The sequence below is a fragment of the Neopsephotus bourkii genome, unplaced genomic scaffold (assembly GCF_033783945.1).
Source record: "Neopsephotus bourkii isolate Nb327-2 ecotype Australia unplaced genomic scaffold, CSIRO-AGI_Nbou_v1 NB_1292, whole genome shotgun sequence".
Classification (NCBI taxonomy): Eukaryota; Metazoa; Chordata; class Aves; order Psittaciformes; family Psittacidae; genus Neopsephotus; species Neopsephotus bourkii.
In genome coordinates, this window is record NW_026901776.1 from 9,244,522 (window position 1) to 9,262,443 (window position 17,922).

At 62.6% G+C, this 17,922-nt stretch overlaps 2 protein-coding genes across 2 annotated transcripts in view; both read left to right on the forward strand.

Annotated features, from left to right (window-relative positions):
- Positions 1 to 9,851: 9,851 nt before the first annotated feature.
- Positions 9,852 to 13,385, forward strand: LOC133218980 (spectrin beta chain, non-erythrocytic 4-like). Its single transcript, XM_061365953.1, has 9 exons — positions 9,852 to 10,466; positions 10,710 to 10,790; positions 11,008 to 11,094; positions 11,214 to 11,305; positions 11,519 to 11,604; positions 12,150 to 12,216; positions 12,335 to 12,498; positions 12,667 to 12,801; positions 13,011 to 13,385. Exons 1-9 carry the CDS (start codon positions 9,900 to 9,902, stop codon positions 13,244 to 13,246), a joined length of 1,515 nt encoding a protein of 504 aa, XP_061221937.1. The 5' UTR covers positions 9,852 to 9,899; the 3' UTR covers positions 13,247 to 13,385.
- Positions 13,386 to 15,876: 2,491 nt separating this feature from the next.
- SLC29A1 (solute carrier family 29 member 1 (Augustine blood group)) overlaps positions 15,877 to 17,922 on the forward strand; it is a 32,883-nt gene continuing 30,837 nt past the window's right edge. Inside the window, exon 1 of the mRNA XM_061365957.1 lies at positions 15,877 to 16,008. The gene's annotated coding sequence lies outside the window, so the exon portion shown is untranslated. The remainder of the gene's footprint in view (positions 16,009 to 17,922) is intronic.

Below are 17,922 nucleotides of genomic sequence, written 5' to 3' on the forward strand. Positions count from 1 at the left end.
ATCCTCCTCCTCCCAGTCCCTATCCCTGGGAACAGGGATGATGCAGGGGGGCTGCTTCTCTGCCATACTGGGGAGGGTGCATGGGCGCTTGAACTGCAGAGGAGGGTGCAGGGAGAAGAGATGCTTCATGCAGGGCTGTCCTGTGCAGAGATGCCCGGTCTGGCCTGCTGGTGGGGGGGCAGGTACTGGAAAGAAGCCAGATGCTACTCACCTTCTCACCCCCATTGCCACTGATGCCATCCTGAGCCCCTTTGCTGGCTTGCTGGTGCTTGGAGCAGATGGGCTGTCAGCCCAAAGAGTACCCTTGAGTCCCTGTTGTGGCCTCGGAAGGCTTTGGGCTTGGGTCCCTAAAGCTGTGTCCTTGAGTGTCTGGTGGAGGTCCCTGGCTACGTGGCTCTTCTCACATGGCAGGCAGAGGGCTGGGTGCGAGGCAAGCTGCGGGACCTGAAGGACGGCTGCGACCTCCAGGACTGGGAAGAGGTGGCTCAGACGCTGCAGCGGGACATGAAGGATTTTGAGAACACGCTGATAAAGCTCAACCAGGTGAGGGTGGATGGCGGCACCCGTGTCCCTGTGCTCTCCAGAGCAGAGGGTCCCTGGGAGCCCCTCATGCTGACTGGGTCCACAGATGGGTGAGCAGCTGATGTGGCGGGCCAGCCCCAGCGCTGAGGCAGTGCGCAGGCAGCTGCTGGCCCTGCAGGAGCAGTGGCAGCTCCTGAAGCAGACAGCCGCCAGCCAGAGCAAAGCCCTGGGCGGGCTGTGGAGCCTGCAGGACTTCAACAGGAAAGCCGAGCAGCTGGAGGCATGGATCAAGCACAAGGTGTGGGGTGCGCAGAGCGTGGGCCGCGGGGGGGGGTACAACCAGGCTGTCCCACTGCCTTCTCACACTCTCCCCTGGCCCAGGAGGAGAAGCCATCCATGGAAGCCCTCCTGCAGGAAAGCCCAGACAAGATCCAGCTCACCCGCCGCATCCTTGACTTGAAGCAGGTGAGAGGCTGCTGGCTGACCTGAACCTGGAGCATGGTGCAGGTCCTTGAGGGGGTATGCTAATGTCTGTCTCTGCTCGGGCCAGGAGGAGCAGCAGTTCCAGAGCCTGCACAAGGAGCTGAACAGCCTGGCCCAGAAGCTGGAGAAACAAGGCAAAAGTGAGAGCAGGAGCATCTCAGCCCGACGCAAGCACCTCAACAAAACGTGAGTGGAGGATGCACAGTCTGAGCCAGGCACTGGGAGCCAACAGGCTGGGAAGCAGGACCCCGAACCTCCCTCATGCCTCCCTTCACCCCAGCTCTGCACCGCTCCCTAGGAGGGCATAGGCTGCCCTTCACTTCTTCCCTTCCACCGGCGCAGGTGGCTGCGGCTGCAGGGGACCCTGAAGGAGCACCATGAGGCTCTGCAGCTGGCCCTGGAGGTGGCTGCCTTCTTCCAGCAAGCAGATACCCTGCTTGGAGCCATCCACACCAAGGTAGCAGCACCAGAGCCATGGTCAGCCTGGTGTGGGGCTGCTGTACGGTCAGAACAAAACTGGGCAGGTAGCACCTTGCTCTCATCCCCTGCATGGAGGCTGCTGTGGTCCCAGCACCCTCAGCCTGGGGCCTGGGGAGAGAGCTGGGGGACAGAGCCTGGCGTAAGAAGGGGAACCAAAGGGGCAAGCACAGCTTTGCAGCAACCCTTTCTGTCAGAGCTCAGGGAAGGTCCTGTCCTCCTCCTGCTGCTCACTGCAGCTTCTTCTTACAGCAAAAGAACATCTGTGGTGTAGGGAAGCCAGGGGAGGGCGAGCCATGCCGGGATCGGGATGTCAGGGACATAGCCAGCCAGGTGATGGTAAGTGCAAGAGACTGCCTCATTCTCTGAGCTCTGGGAAGCATCCCAATAGAGGGGAGATGTGAGGGGAGATGTGTGTACCTTCCCAGGTCAGCACTGACACCAACCAGCAGGGCTGGGGACTCAGTGGGCACCCCAAAGCCACATGGGGTGGTGGGGCTGTGTGGGGCAGGAGGGGACCAGGTTTGGCCCCGCAGGGCTTGTAGTGGGTTGCCATCATGCCCGTGCACTGTGGCCATGGTGGCTCATCCCCTATCCTATCATTGCTCCCTGGCTGCTCTCTCTCCTCCAGATGCTGGATGTGACCGTGTCCCAGCTCCTCAGCCTGCAGCCCAGCCTGGCAGCCCGAGTGAACCCCAAGCACCGAGAGGTGAAGGAGAGCTGGGCACAGCTCCAGCAAGCACTGAGGTAGGGCATAGCCCGCAGGAGCCCCAGGACCCTCTAGCACTAGAGGTGGAGGCTCAGGGAAAGATCTGCATTAGCTCCTGGCATCAGCTCCACTTAAGGTCTCTCTTCATCCTCTGCTTCCCTGAGCCTCTGTTGTTCCCCTTTCACAGGACAGGGAAGGCCCCGGTGCTGGTGAGCAGTTCTCCAGGGGGGAAGGCTGTGGCTCTGAGTGCTGAGTCCCGAGCTGCAGGGAAGGAAGCAGGAGACAAATGGACAAGAGACTCTGGGAGCACAGTGAGTACAGTGTCTGCCTTCCTCCAGACATCTCCAGCACCTTTGCCTTGGAAAAATGAGCAACCTTGTGGGAAAGGCAAGGTGTTAGCAAAGCCCAAGCTGAGCACACCTGGACCTGGCCCTGCGGCTTATGGGAGTGATAAGTGCCAGGCCTTGGACAAAGGGAAGCATGCTTTGGGCTGGCAAGGGAGGAACAGGAACCTTTGTGCTGTAGGTACTGAAGGATGTACCAGGGAAGATGGTGGAGCACAAGGGAGGAGAGGGGAGCAGCCTTGGCTCCCCGGTGGTGATGCAGCTTCTTCAGGGAGAGGACAGCAAAAGGTACTGGCTGCAGGGAACGGGATGGAGTTGGAGGGGTTGGGGATCCCCTGTGCAGGGGGGAACATTGCAGTTCTGTCCCTCTCTGCAGGAGGAGGAGAGAGGCAAAGGCTGAGTGGGGGACGCAGCAGCAGGAGGCCCATGTGCAGGATGTCTGCCATGTGGTGAACACGGTAATATCTCCCCAAAACCACACTTTGCTCCCTGTCCAGCCAGGCGAACCAGTGCTGGGGGGCAGGACCCCTTCCCTGACCCCCTCCCGCTGTTTGTGGGCATGCTGCTTGTGCACACATGCTGTCCCTGGTCTGGGCACTAACATACCACATCTCCCTGCTCTTCAGCAGACTGTGTCCTCGCACAAGGACAGCGTGGGTCCCAGAGTCCCTCCATGCCTGGGGGATGTGGAGAGCCTGGAGGGAGCACAGATGCAGCGGGAGCCCCTAGACCCCAGCTCCAGGGCCGCATTCCTGGTGAGCCCCCTCAGGTGTGGGCTGTAGGGTGACAGCAGCAGGGCCCATCCTAACCACCCTCCGTGCCTGCCTGCCTGCCAGGAGGGGCCGGTGCCTGGGAGGCCCCCGGGGAGCCCGCAGGTGGAGGCCATGCTGCGGGAGCTGAGCGAGCTTTGGGAGGACCTGCAGAGGAAGCACCAGGAGAACGGCATCGTGCTGCGGGAGATTGATAAGGTACATGGAGGAAGGGCTGGGGTGGGCACAGCAGCTTGCTGGGGGTCAGCAAGCAAGGTGCTCATCAGGACAAGAGCTGCGGCATTGGCACTGACATCTCCGGATGGCATCACTGCTTCAACTGCACCACCCGAGCTGCCAGTGCCCTGGGTACCCACAGTGGGGTGGCATGGCCTCTGCCTTTCCTGGGTGCCTCAGAGCGATGCTGATGGGGTCCCTGCTCTCCCCCAGGCACTGAAGCTGGTGGGGGAGCTGGACAGGGCAGAGCGGTGGCTGCAAGCCGTGGCCGGGTCACTCTCAGAGCCGGCTGCCATGAAAAGCCCTGTGGAGCTACGCCAGGACCTGGAGGAGATGGGCCAGCTGGAGAGGCAGCTCGTGCTGTGTGGCATCAAGCTGCAGGCACTGCGGGAGGAGGCGGCCGGCGAGTCACCCACCGAGCACGAGGGAACGAGGAAGATGCGGAGGAAGGTGGAGGTGGTGGAGGAGAAGTGAGTCCCTGGGGAAGGTGCCTTCTCTCTGATCCCCAGGTTGGGCAGGGAGGAGGATGCTTGCCCTGAGGAGGTGCGGGGGGGATGATGCTTGCCGCGAGGCAGTGTGGATGGTGCCAGCATGTGTGATGGGTGCCTGTCCCCACAGGCTGGCACACGTGCAGGCAGCCCTGCGGCGCCGGGCGGCAGACCTGCGTGACTCCCTGGTGCTGTCTGAGTTCCTGCAGGACCTGCAAGAGGAGGAGGCACGGAGCCGACAGGGACCTGAAGCGGTGAGCAGTGGGACCAGGCATCCTTTGGGATCGTCCAGCATCTGGGACTGGAAGTAGGGTTGGTCTGTGGCTGGCACGGGGACCCCACAGGTGTCCCCCTTCAGCCCAGCTGCCTGGGGGCATGTTCCCCACATCCCTCACTCCTGTTGTTTCTGTTGGCTTCAGCCAGGGAGTGGTCATTGCAGCTTGCAGGGGTCTTTTCCCCTGCTCTTGGCCCAGGCCGGGCAGCCACCAAGCAGAGAGGACTTGAGCCATCCCTTGGGAGAGCTGCAGGAGGCTGTGGAGATGCTGAACGATGCAGCAAAGGAGCGGGAGCGGGTCATGGAGGTGGCAGCAGAGACGGAGAAACTGGAGCGCCTGGTAGGGGATGGAGGCAGGGGTCTGGGGAAGCAGCTGTGTAGTCCACCTGTAGCTGAACATGCTGGCTAGTTGGGATAGGGCATGCGCCTCAGCTGGTCCCAGTGGGACATAAGGGCATTGGATACATGGGGGTTGCTCTGCATGAAGTTATCCCCATCCCTTCTGTTGCTGCTGCTCCCTGCCCTTCTGCAGGCACATGGCAGGGTGCTCCCTGGGATGGGCTGGGGCTGCTGGTGAATGGTGGCACAGGGGGTCCCACACCAGGGCTCATCCCTTCTCCCCAATGCCCATCCAGGTGGCAGAGGTGTCCCCATGCCTGGAGGCTCTTCGGTGCAGAGCTGAGGCACTGGCTCGCGACACTGCCCAAGCAGAGAGCGGCTTCACTGCGGTGAAGTGTGAGAAGGATCTTGAGGGGCTGCAGGGCTTGCTGAGCCAGCAGCAGCAGCTGGAGGTGAGACCCAGGGAGCAGCGTGCCCATGGTAGGGAGGCATCCCAGCTGGCTGGGGCCATCCCAGGGAGGCACCGTCCCTCAGGGGCCCAGGTGTTGTGAGCCTTGGCACACCATGGCAGGCTGGGCTGGAATTTTCCAGCAGAGCTGAGCCCTGCCCTGCTCCGCTCCCTGTGCTGGCGCAGGCCAGGCCAAGGGGAGAAGAGCTTACGTCAGCTCCCGTGTGCCAGCGCCTGGCTGCCAGCACCTCACTCATCTTCCCAGCGCAGGGAGGTGACTCACGCCAGCAGAGCAGGGAAACCAGGCAGCCCACTGCTCTGCCCATCCTCCTGCCAAGGGGGGCTCTGCCCGCTCCCTGTGCCAGCATCCTCTGTCCCCACATACTCCCCTCCATCCCTGCATCCTCCCTTCCATCCCTGCATCCTCCCTTGCATCCCATCATCCCAGCGCACAGGGGAGTTCAGCCTGGGCACACAGGGGTTGGATGCATCCTGAACCTTTTCTGCCGTGTGCTCTTTAGCGTGAGGTGTCAGAGACCCTGCAGGGGCAGCTGGAGGAGCTGGAGAGGGCAAGTGCACACCTGGAAGAGCTGTGCCCCACTCATCTGTGCCCTGTGAGCCGGGAGGTGCAGGAGACGCTGTGTGCCTGGGCAAGGCTGCAGGAGCTGCTGCAGGAGACCCGGGCCAGTGTGCAGCAGGCCAGCCGGCTGCGGCTCTTCTTCAGGGATTACTTGGCCATGATGTGAGTGGTGATGAGCCCTCAGGGTTGTCCCTGCAGTGGCTGGGGAGAGCTGGTGACAGCACGGTGTGGAAGCATGGGCTTCCATGGTGGGTACATGGGCAATGCCAGAGCTTCAGCCAGGCAAGGCCATGGGGAGCTTGGAAGTAAGGGCTCTGCCAGGGCTCCCTGCTGTGGAGCAGCTCCACAGCATCTTGCCCTGTCCCACCAGACTTGCTGCTACTCTAGCAAGCTGCTTCCAGCCATCCCTGAGCATGGGAATGGGTTCTCTGGGGCCTGCAGGGCTGAGAAGGGAGTAGGTCGTTCCTCAGCCCATTTTTCACATGCCCACAGTTCCTGGACGGAGGACACGCGGGCTCAGATCTTTGAAAGCTCAAGTGGCCACGGCCTCCCAGAGACTCCGTGTGAGGAGCTGGAGAGAAGGATCGAAGGGAAGCTCAAGGAGTTTGAGGCGCTGGCAGCATCAGGGCAGCAGCTGGTGTCTGAGGAGCACTACCTGAGCGCAACAGTAAGGACAGGGCAAATGAGGTGGGGGAAACCCTCAGAACCCCCTAAAATCCTCTGTGGACAAGAGGGATCAAGGTGTGGGTGCAGAGCCCCAGCAAGTGAACAGCCATGCATTCCTCGGCTGCTCGGGGCAGGCAGGAGTTTCACTCAGCAGTAGATGCTGAGACCTGAGGTGATGTGACTGACTGTCCTCAAAAAACCTTCCTAAACTGCTCTGTAGTGGACTGTCCTGGTGGGGCCAGTGTCCAAGGGCCAGGAGTCCTTGCAGGCTGCTCAGCATCTCTCCTCCCTTCAGATAAAGGAGCGCTTGGAGGAGCTGCAGAGCATGCTGGGCTGGGTGCTGGTGCGCTGGCGAGCACAGAGGCACCAGCGGGACCCAGGGAGCAAGCAGGAGGAGAGAAGAGACCCAGAGAGCCCCTCAGGCATGTCTCCCACCAGCCAAGTGAGTACCCAGCCATGCTGAGACTGTCAGGGAGCAGGATCAGCCTTGAGGCTGAGGGTAGCAGAGGCACCGGGAGGAGCGGGTGGTGTAGAAGTGAAGGAGGGATGTGTGCCAATACCTCTGGGACTCTCAGGCAGGGCAAAGGGAAGATTGTCCTGAGAAAACGCCTGCCTCTGGCAGACCTTCCTCCACATTCCCTCTCTTGCCTTGCTCCCCAGCAGCAGCATGCCTTGTGTGCTCAGCCCCAGCTGGAGGGCATCCACAGCCCAGTGGAGTTCATGCCCTGCTCCATCCTCAAGCCTGTGCAAAGATCAGAGCCACAGCTGCCAGCGGGAACGGCCACCTCCCCTCCGGCACTGCCCCACTTGGATGCCCCATCGGGAGTGGAGCAGAGCCGGGGGGAGCCCAGCAGCCCAGCATCCGCCGGTGCAGGACCCCACGAGGAGGCTGTCATCTGGGATCCTGCTGAGACCTCCACGCTGCTGCTGCCGCCGCGGGGCCCCGGCGGGCTGGGCGGGACGGTCAACCTCATCCTCAGCATCAGCAAGAAGGGCGAGAAGAAGAAGGCACAGCCGGTGCCTGGAGGGGAGCGGCTGGGAGAGGAGGCGCTGCGGACGGTATGTGGGGATGGCAGACAGCTTCCGCAGAGCCATGGGTGAGCACACAGTGCCTGTCTCAGGGCCAGCCAGGGTGGCCTCCCAGAGCTGTGCATCCATGCAGACCGGGAGGCTCTGAGGGCTGCAGGGTAGCCCCCACGGGCTGTTGGGGCTGTATCAGTCTCAGGAGAGGGACCTTTGGCTGTGCCGATGCCAAGCAATGCCCAAGGGCCAAGGACCAGCTTGCACCACCCCCTTTGCCTGCGCTCTCCTGCTCTGGCTCCTTCACTCACTCTGCCCTGAACTCTCTCTGTGTCTCTCTCTCCCCCTGCTCAGCTCCCTGCCACTAAACACTCAGGCTGTAAAAACTTTTGGAAGCGTTGCCAGGGGCTTTTAGGAAACACTTGGGGTAGTTTAAAGCGAAAGAGAAAGCCGCCTCAGCAGCCAGTGGAAGAGGTAACATCCCCAGGGGAGGCTGCATGCTGGGCAGAGTGGCTGCATGGTGTGAACCTGCCTGCTACCAACCCTCCTTGCCATGCCGCTGTGCCCTGCCAGTGGTGGTCCTGCAGGAGAGGGGGAACCCTCCTGGTGCCATGAGCTCCAGAGTGTGGTGGGTGCTGGGGCATGTGAGGAGGGAGTTTGGGCAGGGCTGGCCGCAGGTTGGCTCCCTGGGTAATTGGTTCTGGTAGCCATGATGGGTGGGAGAGCCTCCCCCCTCCATTGCCAGCATGCAGCAGCGGTCCCTTGTGCGGCCGACTGAAGGGAGCAAGGGTGGAGGGGGCCATGTGAGGGTGCACGTCTGGGGAGGGCTGGTTCTGGGTTGCATGGCTTGTAACCCTGGGGCTGGGAGTGCGGTATTTTGTTGGTGCTTGCACCCGTTTGTTGCTCCAGAGTGTGCACCAAGCACTGTGTGTCCCAAGGACAGCCATGGCTGGGCACCCCAGTGCAGCCAGGACAGGTAGCCCAAGGGAGAGGCCCCAGGCTGGAGAGGCCAGAGGGCACTGGGGCAGGGCGAGGGGCTGCCAGGAGAGTTTTAGTAACAAACACCCTCCGGCCCAAGGAGTACAGGGGGACACTGCTCCAGCTGCTGCAAGTGTGGAAACCCAGGAGAGGGGCTGCGGCCAGGCTGGAGGGGGTCTCTGTAGGGAGTGGGGGGGCTCAGCCCCTGCCCAGTGCATTCACAGCTCTGTCGCCTAGGGGCATGCAGGGGTGGGCAGCAGTGACTGCTGTCTCAGTACCCACCCCGAAGTGATGGCAGTGGGGCAGGAGAGCTACCTGGCATAGGCAGCCCCCACTGCACCCCAGCAGGGCTCTCATCATGGGCAGAGGTTCCTCTGCCTCCACGGAGGTGGGGGCAGCCCTCAGGGGGCTGAGGTGAAGCCATGCTGCTCCCAGCTTGCCATGTGCTGCTGGTGAGCATTTTTGGCTGCCTGCCCCCTGGCTCCCCACTTGCCTAGGCACAGCATGGAGAGGGGGTGGTCGGTGCAGGGTAATGGAGGCTTCATCCATGAGAGTTACAGTCACACCTCTCTTGTCTCTGTGTCCCCAGGCACAGGCGGAGGCAGGGAAAACCTCAAGCGCGAAGCGGCCGCCCGCCGTCGCCCGGCGGCCTCCAGCACCCAGCACTGGGACCCCATCCACCTCTCACACCCTGCCCAAGGCTGGGGCCGGCTCCCTCTTCAACAGCCTGCAGCGGCGGGAGCAGGCACGGGCCGAGCAGGCCCGGCTGCTGACCCTGCAGGGTATCATGGGCGCCAGCTCCCTGCAGCCTGCGCCTGAGGAGCGGCACGGCCCCAGCAGCACATGGCCTCAGAAGTGCGGCCGGAGGAAGGGGGGCCCTGGAGCAGCGGCTGCTGGACCCCAGCTCGGGGAGCTGCTGCTCTACGTCAGGAACCCGCTGGTGCGGGACATTGATGCTGAGTGCGAGGCGGCCCCCCAGGACACCCACCTCCCCAACCAAAAAAACACATGCCCTCACCTTTCCCTGGGCTCCGTGCTCAGCCTGGAGCTGCCCCGGGACCCAGTGGTCTTGGGGTGCCACCGAGGGGCCACGGTGCGGCCAGAGGAAGCAGAGGGGCAGGAGCAGAGGCAGGTCAGGGCAGTGAGGCCGCAGGAGCCCACAGGCACGCATGGGGCTGTATGGCAGAAGAAGGTAGATGCGGATGGGCACAGTCCCCAGGGGCCTGGTGAGGGGCTGGGGTCTTCCCCTAAGAGCAAGCAAGGAACATGGTTCGAGGAGGTGAGCTTCAACCCCAGCTACAGCCAGCAAAGGGCACATTGTGCTGGTGAGGAGCGCCGGAGCCCGAGGCGCCCTGGCAGCACTGCTGAAGACCCCCTGGACTTCAGGCCAAGCCGGGTGCCCCACATCGGCGTGCTGCACAAGCGGGTCGGACGGGACGGGGACGAGCTGTCTGCCCGGCTGAGCCAGGACAGCAGTCCTGGTGCCGGTGGCAGGGCCAGGCATTGTGAAGCCGCTCGGCTGGAGCTGGGACCGGGGCCGGGGCCGGGGCCATCCCCTGCTGGTGCACCAGGCAGGGCAGGAGCCATGCCCAGCCCTGCCCACACACAATGGCCAGCCGGCAGCAGCCAGCCCCAGGTGTCCCCAGCTTCCCCTGCTGCCCCCACACAGCTCTCCGTCCTGGAATGGGAGCTGGGGTCCCCTCAGCCCCACAGCCCTGCATCGGGCACCAGAGAGGTTTGCCACCCTGCCCATGGGCAGTTTGAGGAGGAGGAGGAGGAGCTGCAGGCCATCTGGAATGGGGCAGACGACCAGCAGGCTCCCAGCATACCAGCAGGCAGCCATGCCCACCGCCAACCAGGGAGCAGGGCAGGCAGCATACCCAGCCCTGACACCACTGCCGGTGGGCCCCTCATCCTCTCGTCAGCCAGCAACATACTAGTGGCCAAGTTCACCCTTCCCACCACTGCCCGGCTCCTCCACAGCCCTTCACGAGAGAAGAGCCCTGGCGCAGGGCACAGCAGTGGTGGCACTCCCAGCAGGCACGGGATGTCCCCCCACTCAGAGGAGCTGGTGTCCACCACAGCCTCCTTGGATGGCCCCAGCGCCTGGGATCTGCGGAGATGTGGGGAAGAGGAGAGGGAGGGCAGCAAGGTGAGAGCCATGGAGTGTCCCTTGGAGTCAAGCAGTGGGTTGGGGGACATTCCAGGCCGCAGCTGGGATACCCGCTCCAGCAAACTGCACACCAAAAGCCTACAAACGGCACAGAACACTGCTTCTGTTGTCCCGTTCCCACCTTGGCATTGCCTGCTGAGGATGGGTCAGGCAGATCCCATGTGCTCAGGGCCTGACATGGCACTACCAGAACATGGATCATTCACCCCTGTCTCCTCACAGGTCCCTCCCGGTAAAACGGAGTTTCAGATGATGGAGGGCACACTGGAAAGGAAGCACGTGTTGCAGACAGGAGGGAGGAAGGTACATGCATGGCTGCAGGTCTTCTTCAAGGCTGGAGTGCTGGGACATGGCAGGAAGCATCCAGGTTTTGGGGCATGAGTGAAGCCAGGGGTGCTCATGGCACTACCATGGCAGTGCTGCTGGGAGGGCAGAGCTCACCGGGGCTGGGGTGCACTCTGGGTCGCATGGCCTTCTTCCAAAGCTGTGGTGTCAGAGCTGTCCCGTTTGTGTCCTGCAGGCCAGCTGCCGGGCCTGGAGCCTCTTCCACGCCGTGCTGATGAGGCAGACCCTGTGCTTCTACCAGGACCGCAGGGACAGCCTGAAGGTGTGGTGGGGGAGAGTGGAGTGCCATGGGACGGAGCTGGCAGCAGGGTAGGAGGGTGGCAGCGGGGAAGGCAGAACCTGCTGACCCTGCTGCTACTCTTGCTGTTCCCTGTGCTGCAGAGTTCCGTGGTGGCCCTTCCCCTGAACCTCGCCGGGGCAGTCTGCACCCCGGATGCCGAGTACACAAAGAAGACCAACTGCTTCAGGCTTCAGTGAGTCACCCCAAACCTGGGCACAGCCCTCCCTGATGTGCCCCGGCTGGGACAGACACCCACCAATACCTGCCATTGCTCAGTGGCTCAGTGCAGTGCTTATGATTTCCTTCTTTCTTTCTCACCCGTTTCCCCTCTTTCCCAGGCTGGCAGGGCTTGTGGTATTTGCACCCCGTGTCTGTCTCATTGCTGACTTGTTCTCCCTCCCTGCAGGCTGCAGGATGGCTCCGAGTACCTCCTGAGGGCTCCCTCCCAGCCCCTCATGAACGAATGGGTCTCCAAGCTGCAGCAAAACTCAGGTGAGCAGCCCTTGCTTGTGAGAGGGCCCTGGCTGTATGTGTGTACCATGGGGTGCAGCCCCACTGGTACAGGGAGGGTCAGAAGAGAAGCAGTGTGGTGTTGTCTCTGATTTATGCCTCCTCCTAACTTGCCTTGGGAACAGCAGATCTCTGCCAGGCAGGATTTGGAGGCTTTGTTTTCACACCACATACACAGTTATAAATCAGGAATAGCACAACTGACGTCAGTGGAGCCGCAGCAGCGAAAACCTAGTGTCAGGAAAATTGTAATTGCGCCTTGGTCTTCTTGCATCCTCTCTGTGGGGCCTGGAAAGACCTTGCCTGTCATCCAGGCAAGGAGACCTGTAATACTGAGGTCTTCCCACTGCTATAGCCGTACCCAAGGGGCTTCAGGTCTCACCAGGGTTGGCAGGACCGAGAGCAGGCATCGCAGCAGGAGGTCAGAGGGGCCCACCATGCAGCACGAGCACCCAGAGCTGGGGCTGGCTCTACAGGATGGTCCTGCACGTTGCCTGCACCTAGCAGGATGTTTTCTGTACCCCCAGGTTTCCCCGAAGTGGATTACTTCCAGGTGGCAGCACAGCATGTCGAGGGCACTGGCGGTGCTGGGGGGTGAGTAGCCAGGAGTAGCTGGGTCTCATTGTTACAGCTCTCTCCCATGCTTGCCCTTGTGTGCTGCTCCAGCAGGATATGGGGACCAGTCTGGTTAACTAAATCTGCTACATCCCAGTTTCAGCAAGGTCCCCAGCCCTGGGAGCTCCCACCTCCAGGGGCAGCATCTGATCACGACCACCAAGAGCCAGGAGATCGTGGTGCTTCCCTGCTCCAACGCTTGGCTGCAGCGGGCTCTGGGCAGCCAGGATGGCACAGCCAACGGGACTGTGGCAGCAGCAGGTGACTTTTCTGGCCAGGAGGCCCAGAGCCCCATGCCCAGGAACTGGGTTGGGAAAAGCACCAGTTACCTCCTTTCACTTCCTGGAGAACATTTTGCTGTCCTCTCTGGGGCTGACATGGGTGTCCTGTGGTGGCCCTGCTTTATGACCTGTCTCTGTTCTGCTCCAGAGGATGCTTACGTGTCCAGGCACAGGGAGCAGCAGTGGTCACCCAGAGGGTCCCCGGGGTTGTGGGACAACAGCTGCCAAGATGACGACTACGGGCTGGTGGCCAACAAGAGGAGGTCCTACTCCTTCACCTCAGGTAGGACGCTGGTTTCGCTGTCACTGCCAGAAGGTGGCACCACTGTCCCTGTCCCCACCGACACCCGAGGGCAGGTGTGATGCTGCTCCAGCATCCACCCGCTCTCACATCCCTGTGCCTGGCTGCAGCTCCCTACTCGGGGTGAGCTCTGGGGGACTGGCAGCATCTGCTGGTACCCTGCCCTCCCTGCTGACTGCTCCCTCTTGCAGCCACCTACCAGAGGATCACTCCAGTGGCTGTGCCCAAGGAACCCATGGAGGCTGGGAGCAGCTACTCGGTCACACTGTACATTGGGGAGCAAGGACCCGCTGTGCCCCGAGCACGCTGCCACTCCTTCGTGGCCCGGCCAGGGACCCCACAGGACACACTGGGGGAGAAGACCCCCAGCCCCCCTCGCCCCAAGAACAAATCCGTCTTCAAGAAGTTCTTTGGGAAGAAGGAGTGAGCCCCAGCCAACGGGGAGAAAAGCCCTAGCCTGCCCTTGATCCTCCTGGGTGCCATCCCAGCATGGTCTCTGCTCCCAGCACCAGCTCACCGCCTCCCCAGGGGAGAGAGGCTGCGGTGAGCAGCTCTGCTCCAGCCGCCGCAGCCTGGCGCTGAGCACCCGTCCTGCCGGGTGCGCTGGCTCCCCAGGCATCCTGCCGACACGCAGCACTAGCAGGGGGCGAGGGGGGTGTTTTCATTAAAAAATAAACAGACACATAGCGTGGGAGCTTCTTCCTCCAGCAGCACCCGTCAGGCTCTGTCTGCATGGTGGCCCTTGCTGCGGGGAAGCCTCAGGCGAGGGAGACCTCTGCAATGCGCTTCAGTCCTACTTGTGGAGAAGCCTGGGCGCCTCACAAGGATGCTTTGTCCTGTGGTTCCTCTGTGCCTGTACCCAGCCCAGCTAATCCCAGGGGGCATCTGGGCCCCTTTTCCTTGCTGCAGGAGGTCGGTGGGGAAGCCACTGCCTGCAGAGCAAATCCTTCTGCCTGCCAAGCCTTGCCAGGCCTGCCCAGCTCTCGGATGGCCGCTGGCCCAGGTCACGACAAGCAGTTACTCTGTGCCATGGAGGGGTCAGGGCAGTGCAGCCAGACCCCCAGGGCTTCCTGCATCCCAAATACTTTGCAGTAACTTCACCAGGCTACACCAGCTTCAGCTGCCCTGGTTCCTGCCTGCGCTGGTAAAGGGGAAGCCCAGCCTGCACTGAGTATTCACCAGCCCCAGGGGTAGAAGGGGAAGCTTCCGGGGCTCTGGGTAGCAGGGCCTCTCCCTGGCACGCTGTGAGGCTGGGCTGCGCACACTCCTCGCCTCCTTATACATGTTTTGGGGCTGAAAATAGAAGTTCTGGCTGCAGCCCAGCTCTGCAGCAAGGGCTGGGAGAGAAGTGCTCCCGCCACCCCATTTCCCTCCTGCAGTGCCACTGGGACTGGAGGTGGGGACGCTGGAATCACCAGCAGAGGGGCTTTCTGCGTGCTCCCACTGCAGGGTGGGAGGACACGCCGCGAGGGGTGTTGCTGTGCTTTTAGTGCTCCCCCTGTGCCTTCCCACCTTCCACTTGGCTCCATCGCTCTTGGCTCCGGCACCTGTTTTCCTCCAGCACTGAAGCCCAGCTGCCTGCGCTGCCTTAATGGGAAGAGGCGAGGGGATAGCAGGGCTGGGAAGGGGGAATGTCCTGGGAGAGGGCCAGCCTGGGATGGGCTAGGGAGGAGGCTGCTGCCGCACATACCAGGAGAGCAGCCGGTGGGCAGATGCCAGTTCATTCCTGAGCAGCTGAGGGGCCCGGTGCAGGGGCAGTGTGCGCGGGGGGTCTGTGTGAGGGGCCCCCACCCTCAGGCCCCAGGGGGCTGGTGCCGACCCACAGTGGGGTGGAGGCTCAGCAAGCGTCCTGCCATAGCCCGAGGCCAGCACAGCAGCATGGGGTGGCATGTGCCATCCCAGGGAGGACGCTGGCACCCGCAGCACTGCTCTCAGTGCCCGGGGCTGTCCTCCTCTCACAGGATACGTTTTTCCCCCGGGGTGGCTTCCTACCCGCAGCCGCCCATCTCTCCTTCCCCATGCTGGCGCTCGGCCCCGCTGCAATTCACTGACGAATCCCGGTTGCCGTTTCCTATGGCAGAAACCACTTCTCCTCCCCCTGCCCCGCTAATCTGCCCGTGCCTGCAGGCTGCACCTGCTGAGCCAGCGGAAGCCGCGCTCAGCCGGGCCCAGCCAGCACCAGGGCTTCCAAACCCTCCCCGGCTGCAGAGCCGGCGGGCAGTGAAGACTCTGCACCCTGGTCCTGCCTTCGCGGAAAGCCCCGACCCTACTTGGCACCGCGCAGCGAGAAGGCTGCAGGCAGCAGGCAGCAGGCAGCATCCTCTGGCACCGGGAGAACTGAGCCCTCAAGGTAATGGCAAGGTGCAGGCAGGGGGGTTATCCCTGATAGTGCTGTCTCTGCTGTGCCTTGTTCCCTCGGAGACAGGGTGTTCCCTGGGGGGCTGGTTCAAATCCCTGTTCGCCGAGCCAAGGACTTGCTCCCCATTTCGGCTGAACGGCAGTGCTGCTGCAAGGTCACCCTGTAGCCTGTGCTGAGCTCCTGGAGCTATCACCTGCTGCCGTTCTCGCCCACCCCCGGGGGACAGAGGTCTGGGACTCCAACCAGGACCCGTGGCTTTCCAGTCCGGTGGCTGCGAGGGGTTTGGAGCCTGACCCCGCTGCGGACGGGGAGTGGAAGGGGGAAGCATTACCGGAGGGGCTGGCTGCCGGCACCCTGCCCTCCTTGCCTGCTCTGCAAACTCGCAGCACAGCGGTGTCCCCCTCCCGGGGCAAGGTCCCCAGGAGCGCAGGGGCAGGAGGGCCAGCCGTCTGCTCCAGGAGGAGGCGAGGCGCTGGGGAAACCCAGAGCACGGAGCATCCCTGTGCCGGGGATGCGACAGCGGGGGACCCCAGAAGCATCCTTCTCGCAGACGCGGGTGCTGCAGCGGGGGGTCCCGGGTCAGAGCGGGGTGCGAGGCAGAGTCAGGCAGGGCTGGGAGCACCGGCTGCGGCCGCGGGCTGTGGTTGAGGGCTGTCCCGCACACTTGTGCGCGTTGTCCTTGAGGCGGCAGGCAGCGCGCTAGGACCTGGCGAGCAGCAGGCAGGCACTGCAGGCAGCGCTGTGCCTGAGCCTGAGCCTGAGCCGAGCGGGATCCTGCACCGCCCGCCGGCAGCACCGCGGAGAGAGCCTGCCGGAAAGGATAGAACCACGTAAGCCAGCACGGCCGAGCCCCGGGACACCCTGGGCCGGGCGGGAGCGGCGTCCTACGGACAGGGCTGGCCGGAGGGTGGGGGGCAACAGACGCCGGTGCCTGCGGGATCGCAGGGTGCTGGGGCAGAGCGGGCACCCCGGCTGCGGTAGCGGCAGCGCTCCAGGGCAGCCCCGGCACCCGTCCTGAGCTTGGGGTACTGCGGGGTGTCAGGCAGTCCGACGGGTGCTTCACCCCAGCATACTCGGCCCTGCATCCCTAGGTGCTGCCACCTTACCCCCCCCAGCGGGACCTGTCCCTGTCCCAGGAGGTATGGCTGGCACCAGGATAGTGTCATGGGGCAGCAAGTGCCTCCCTGCCACCCCCCAGCACCAGCCAGGTGGGCATGGTGTTTGGTTACCCTGCCCATCTGGATGTCACCCCAGGGCTGGCATGGCCTTCATACTGGCCCCTGCCATCTTTAGTGTAAGTCTCAGCCTTCCCTGAGCACTGGCTCCTTCCCTGCCCCACCAGTCCCATGTCTATCTGCATGGTCCCAGGGGTGCACACTGCTGGGGTGCCTTTCCTGTTCCTGGGGCTGTGTCATGCCCTCTCCTCCCTGACAGGGCTTCTTCAGCAGCCCCATCTGCCTCTCACAGGCCCTTTGTGCCCACAGCTGGGCACTCTCCCGTGAGAGCAGACTTTTTCTACTTGTAGGCTGATTGCTGGCAGCTGGGAGCCTGCCCTCTAGCCTTGCACCATTCCCATGCAGCTCCTTCCTCCCACAGGCGCCATTCCCTGGCTGCCCTCAGCATGCTTTGGCTTGGTGAGAGGTCCTGGCTGCCCCTGGGATCCGAGGCTTGTTTGCAGGAGCCTGACCTCTTGTGCAAAGGTACAGGCAGTGTAGGCTTCATGGAGTGGCCCTTACCTTGCATCTGTGGTGCCTCTTGAGGTCAGAGCACTGCCCTACTGACCCAGTAAAGGCATCATGCAAGAGGTGAGAATGAAGGTCCCTGCTGCTGCTTTCTGTCCCTCTCTTTCCCACGCCCTGATGATGCTGCAGGGAGGAGGCAGGCGCTGTAGGAGCTGCAGTAGATGGGGAAAGTTAGGGAGCAAGGGAAGCTGACACAGCTGGGTGATAGGAAACCATGAAGCCCTTTATCATAGTCCCCAGGCTGTTTTTGATGCGGGAAAGATGATGAAGGATGCGATGGAAGAGCATGGCCACAGGCTGCTGCTGGCCTGCTTGTGATGTGCATATAAGGAGCCCCTGCTCCTTGCCAGGAGCAGCCAGAGCATCCCTGAAGGTGTGCTGGGCAGCAGTGGGAGCAGTGGGATGGGGGGTGAGGGCAGCAGTGGCAGAGCAACCTGTTCTGCATCACAGGAGGTAGCCCTGATCTTAGCTGCAAGCAGCAATGAGCGGTTCCAGCGCTTACTAGGAAGCCAGGCTTTCATGGAATTCTTTTTCTTCTGAGAAGCCTGGCATTTTGAAGGGATCCAAGCACCTCCATGACTACAGCTGCAAAGCAGGGCCAGGAGCAGCACAGCAGCAGCACTGCTGGGCACTGCGCAGCAGCTTGGCTCCGCTGGGAAGCTGCTGCCATTCCAGGTGGTGAAAGCCAAGTGAGGCTTTTCCACCTGCTTGCACCCACTGGAAATGGCAGGTCCTGTGGGGAGAATGGAGAAGGCAGGGAGCAGCAGATGCCTGCAGCTCCCCCTCAGAAGGGGTGCTCTTCATGGGAAGCCAGCCACCGCTATTGTCAGGGCTGACTTCCCTCTTCTGGCTTGCCAGAAAGGAGATTACTGGGTCTGTGTCTCAGTGTTAGCAAAGCAAGCTGTTTCCCTGCAGGCGGGCTGAGTCCTGTCAACTGGAGAGGGATGTGTTGAGTCAGCTTCAGGCCATGAACCCCTGGGGAGGTAATGCTGGGCACTTGGA